The following is a 5,633-nucleotide window of genomic DNA, read 5'->3' on the forward strand; positions in this document are numbered from 1 at the left end:
AATGCAGGGTCAGCTGTTTGTGTCCAGGGTGGATCTTTCTCTGTGTCCCTCACAGTCAAACCCCTCAACTCTTGCCCTTCAGCTGAACATGTGAACTTGAAATGCTGTGCAGTATGTTTAGTGTTTGCTCACAGGTACTCTTTTTACTAGGTCACTGCGATGCAGCTTTGCTTTTCACGGATTACCTCTTTTTAAATATTATTGTATAATTAAATTGATCAATTAGTTGTAGTAAAAGAAGTCTTCAAGATTGGAACATATCATCTCTTACATTTATTCTGCTTTCTAGGCATGTGAAACAGTTTTACATTTGAAATAGATATTTCCTGCCCATCAAAATAGCATATCTTGCTTTCAGCAGAGGTCTTGACAAAAAGTAAATTCTGGAAGTGATGATGTGTACAATCAGAACCTATTCTTGTGTGGAGGGTACCTGTTGGCTGCTTCTTGAGACACAATGCTTAACTCAAAAGGGCAAGGAAACAGGTTAGAATATATCTAAGAAAATAGTTAAGAATGCAAAATTTCATTTTCATAGTTCTGATTCAGAAAAATGGCAAACTGCTCATAATTATTCACCCTCCTCCCATTAGTTCAATAAGAAATACATGAAAAACTATAAAATTTATTCATAATGCAGAAGTTGAGATGAATGAGACAGCTGGCAGTGGCACCTTGCTTATGAGTTTGGTTCATAAAAATATTAGTGAGCTCAATTTTCTATCGTTAGCTTTCATTCGGGGAATGATGAGCATCTTTTGTAATTATAAAACTTCAGACATCAAATTCATTTGTCACAATACCGCCGGGAGTTCCGAAAATGTTCAGTGAGGGGAGATCTGGGTATTTCTGGACTTGACATTTGGTAAAAGTTGGGTAACCGAATATCATAGTGGTATCTTTTCCCTACGTATACCCTGTCATTCAAGGCATAGAGTTTATCTGCAATGTCACTGCCAATTAGAACAGAAAACAGGCGGGAGATGTAACGATGCTGAGCAAAGAGTAAATATAATTTCTTTCTCCTCCAAGACACATATCGGCAGTCGGTTTCTGCTGTGAGGGTTACCTAAAAAACAAAACAAACCTTCAGACCACATGTAAACAAAGATTAGGAAGCAGGAAAAGGCCTGTCACATCTTCTTGCCCCAATTTTAAGTCACTTTGATTTGCTGCTTTTTTAGGTGAAAAAAGCCTGCTGACCCCAATATACAAAATGTATTATTACACATATAGTTTATAACATGAGTAATCAGAATGTTGTACCCATCTGCACTTTATCTGTGTCTAAGGTCAGGGGCCTATATTTTATATTTTCCTGAAGTGAGAGCTAGTAATATTAAAAAATAGTGAAGTTAGCTAATGTGGAGAAGTACTTCTAAGTCAATCTTGATGACTGTGGACCTTTAACCCTAACTCAATTTCTGTAGTACAAAATAGAATTTATTTACCTGTTTTTCATATGTATATGATTTTTAACACACACCCACACACTTATTTAACTTGTACTAAATTACAGAAAAACTTATTCACAAGAAAATTACTGTAGTGATCATATTTCAAACCCACCAGATGTAGCAACAGATTAACAAATTTAGCATTATATTTTGCTAGAAAACAACTCCATCAACATTTAAATTTTTTTAATCACTTATTTTGTATAAGATCATATTTTTCCTTCTTGGTGCTTTTTCTACATGTTATAGTGGCAGATTTTAGCTGACAGTCAAATCTCAGTGAACAATGTTTTAATTCCCATATTCTATGCATTTAAACAAAGGGAAATTTAAGAATATTTATCATAGACTCCTTTCTGTCATATATATTGCCCATTCTTCTTGTTGCTGGACCTACAAAATAACATGAATCAGTAAGCGTCAAATGAAATTTGGAAGTCATATGTTCTGCAAAGTATACTACAGAGTTAAAAATAAAGTATTCCTGCATCATGTGCTGTTTTTTTGCTTGCCTATTTTGTTTGGTTTTGACATTGTTTATCTGTTTGGAAGAGGCAGTATTCACTGTGTGGGCTGGTTATCTCTTACCTGAAAAATGCCTTCCTCTGTGGGTCTCAATGAATCCCATTCAGGAGAATCCAGGAACTGGAAGGGGAAAATGTAATGCAGAAATTCTCCATCAACTGTCACTCGCATCCTACCCAAATACAAGGAACATCATTTATGAGGGAAGGAGAAAGCAAACATAACTGTGGGCAGTGGGAAGGAGTAGTATTTCAGATCTCTGATGACCTTTTCGGCTCTTAAAATTTTGAAGGGTAAAATATTAAATTCATACATTATAATAAGTGACAAAATCTCCTCTAAGATTCATGCACTGATGTTCTTCACACAGCTAGGATTCTGTAATATTAGGTGAAATTCATCAAGCTCTGTACATTTATGTGTCTGTATTTCAACAAAAATTCCATTGCACTTAATCAGAATTTAAATTAAGCAGAGCACTGAAGAACATAAAGTAGTGACATTATAAATATACAAATCTCTCTATAAATGGCAACCTTTTAGAAAATATGAGTACCTATATTAGTTTTTCTCCCCCCAAACTTTTGTTTTCAAATATCAATATGTGTGTTTATATATCTGTGTACAAATAAATGAATAAATGAAGTGTGCCCTCCTCTCCTTAGCAAGTGGGCTAGAATTTATAGAAAAAAATGATCATAAATTTAAATCTTCTCCATTATTTAAAAAGAATGCCTTATCATCGTCTATTTAGATTTTACATGCACTACTTTGTTTTCTGTTAATTCTATTAATTTTATTAATTCAAGCTGGCATCATCCTCTTCTTGACTTTCAGTGATTAGCTTGAAAACAAATAGCTTGTCTTCAACAATCAATTCATACATTTGATATACCAAGGCTCTGGGTTATTTCCTACATCAAGGAAATAATAGCATGTATTCTAAATGCTTACATCTGTGACTCATGTCAAAGATACTATTGAGTCTTGGAGCACTAGCTCTATCCAGTACTGTGCTATCCTGAGATGGAAAAATGTAGTAGAAACAAACTAATAACTAATCAGAAAGGAAGACATGCAAGAACCAAGAATACAAACCTTCCTGAAACAAGCAGGGAGAGTTTATCAATGGAGGTTTTCCCTTGCATGGCATAACAGTGCTCCTTTTCCAAAGTTACCACTTCAGAGCTCAAAGCAATGGTTCTGAAGACAGGCATAGAGGTCCCCAGAGGCTGGAAAATGGAGCTGTACAACAGCTGGAATTCTCGGGCAAAGGTTATGCTGCGAACTTGATAGGCAATATGAACAAACTGCATGAAGCAGATGACAAACAGTATAAAATTCCAGGAAAATATGTCAGCTGCGCAGACATCCACCCAAGCCCAGACAGCAGAGCAGAGAAAACCCAACCCCAGCAAACTGAAGACATAGAGGAGCCCAAAGAATCCACTGCCACCCATGAAACCTACTACAAATAAAATACTGGCAAGATGATAAATGGCTCCTTCAGCCTCTTGCTTCCAGGTGGTACAAACTGGGTGTTCATCTATTAGGTTCTTCCATAAACTTGAATTTCTTTCCATGGCTGTTTTATCATTTGATTCAGTGTTCAGTCGAAATTAGATGATACTAAAGCCTTTAGGTCCTTTGCTTTTCCATCATCAGTTTTGCTCAGTCTTTACAAAATCAGAGAAAGTCCAAACACCTGTGATTAAGGGTTTGGTGGATAAGGACCTTGAAAAGCTAAGACTCTTATGTTATTTTTTTAAAGTCCAACTGAACTCCTGATTTAGATCTTGTCCACAAATATTTTGTAGTTTCCTGTGGGAGAAAAAAGGGATCTATTTAAAGAGGAGGAACTGAGGTCTATTTAATGAATTGACAGTATTACTTATGCAAGTTGACATCTCTTCTGTGAAGTCAAAATATTTTTAGTACAAATGCTGTCAAAATGGTAAGTTTCCATAATATTAAAAGTTCATTTTTAGTTATATTTATTAATAAATTATTTACAGAAAATTTAGTATTGTTAGAATTAGCTAATTATATACTTTTCAAGAAAGCTAATTGCTATAATCAGCTGAACTCCTGGGGTCTGTTGACTAGCAGATTCATAGGCTGTTTCCAAACACACTGAGTGAATCCCTGAGGGCAGGTCTTGTGGGCCGCTGTGCTGAACAAGCGTGGTTTGGGTGCATCCGCCAGTGGCCCTTTGAGAGATCTGCTTGATAATGTTAGTCAGTCTTTACAGATAAAGAATAGGAGGCTCAGAGAGGCCAATTAACTTTCCCAGACCACACAGTCATTGGTGACAGAGCAGACTTCAGCCCTAGAGCCTGTATGTTGGGTCCATTACATGGCCCCCCCATGAAAGATGTAGCAAATTAGGCACTTTAAGGAGCCCAAAGAAATCAATAAGCATAAGAAAATATAGTGAAGGGTCTGCTTTTAAGGGTACTGTGATAATGTTTAGTAAATTAGATTGAAATTGAGAAATAAAACTTCAGTTCTAATTTAGAGGCTATTTCATGCTAAAGGTTACACCCATATAACTAAATAAACAATATTAAAATTCCTGCTACTTGCACATTAATTTACCAGATGGTTAAAAATGTTACCAACTTGTTCTTCTGCACATATATGCTCTACCCTTTCAGACATATGGTAAAAATGCTAATATATTATCTGAATCAGGAGAGAATTAACCATGTTGACAGTGTTGTAGGATATTTATCGTTTACCACCAGGTTTCCTAAGCAATAAATGGGTTCAGTGTGAGGCATTCATTAAATCGATTGTGTGTTTGTGTGTGTGTTTGTGTGTGTATAGCCATGTAACCATTTTCTTACGCTGATTTTTGCACAATATTTGATTTCTTCCCTCAGGTGTAGTCCCCATAGTTCTATCAGCAGCATAACAACATTCAAAAGACTTGAACTTAGGTGCTATATTTAGTGTTTTTATTTTTGAGATATATTATTTCTAGAACGCCTGTTAATATCAGCTATTACTGATCTTATCTCGGAGAAAAAAAAAATTACACACAGGGTGAAAAGGACAAGGTGAAGAGAGAAGGGAACAGTGTAGTTTCCAACAGACTAGAAATGGGAATAAAGGAATGGCTGTTATGGAAGTTCCTGGTTTTTCATTTTAATAAATTCTTTTCTCAGCAAGTAATGATTTTAAAAGTACTGCCATGAGAGAGAAAATAAAACAGAGACCCATAGTTAGTCATATCATTCTTTTCACTTGCTTTCAAATACATCTTAAACACTCTGCATATTTCTAGTCACCACCCTGCCACCACTCTGTGAAATGGTGAGCTTAGAGGTAGTCCCGCCCCCTGAGCATGTTCAATTTCTCCTTTTTAAACAAAACACAAAATTATATACTACTGGATATTCATAACAAAAAAAATTGTAAAAATATACTAAGTAGTGTGAACTGAGAAATACCAGACTGCAAATGTCAGTCTCCCTGCTGTTTCACTTTTAGAACTGGGATCTTTTAAATTAATCAATTCCTAAGGATACCAGGCATAGCCACTGAAGCCAATATTAAAAAGCGCTGCCAGGAGAGCACTGAACTTTGGTTTGAACTTCCTTAAAAATTTATAATCCTCCACAAAATGTTAAAATGATGCTAATAGAG

General features: G+C 35.7%; 1 protein-coding gene across 2 annotated transcripts; it reads right to left on the reverse strand.

Moving 5' to 3' along the window:
• Window positions 1-264: 264 nt before the first annotated feature.
• Window positions 265-3,806, reverse strand: POPDC3 (popeye domain containing 3). Of its 2 annotated transcripts, XM_012723559.1 has the most exons (4): window positions 3,452-3,806; window positions 3,081-3,292; window positions 2,046-2,154; window positions 265-1,069 (listed from the first exon to the last, which is right to left on the reverse strand). In XM_012723559.1, the coding sequence occupies exons 1-4, from the start codon at window positions 3,563-3,565 to the stop codon at window positions 788-790; spliced, it is 717 nt and encodes a 238-aa protein (XP_012579013.1). In that variant the 5' UTR covers window positions 3,566-3,806; the 3' UTR covers window positions 265-787. The 2 variants fall into 2 exon arrangements, with proteins under 2 accessions (XP_012579013.1, XP_004673791.1); XM_004673734.2 differs by having other exon boundaries at window positions 606-1,069; window positions 3,081-3,806.
• Between the last annotated feature and the right edge of the window lie 1,827 nt (window positions 3,807-5,633).

Source organism: Condylura cristata, unplaced genomic scaffold (genome assembly GCF_000260355.1).
Source record: "Condylura cristata isolate star-nosed mole 26May11 unplaced genomic scaffold, ConCri1.0 scaffold00001, whole genome shotgun sequence".
Taxonomy (NCBI): domain Eukaryota; kingdom Metazoa; phylum Chordata; class Mammalia; order Eulipotyphla; family Talpidae; genus Condylura; species Condylura cristata.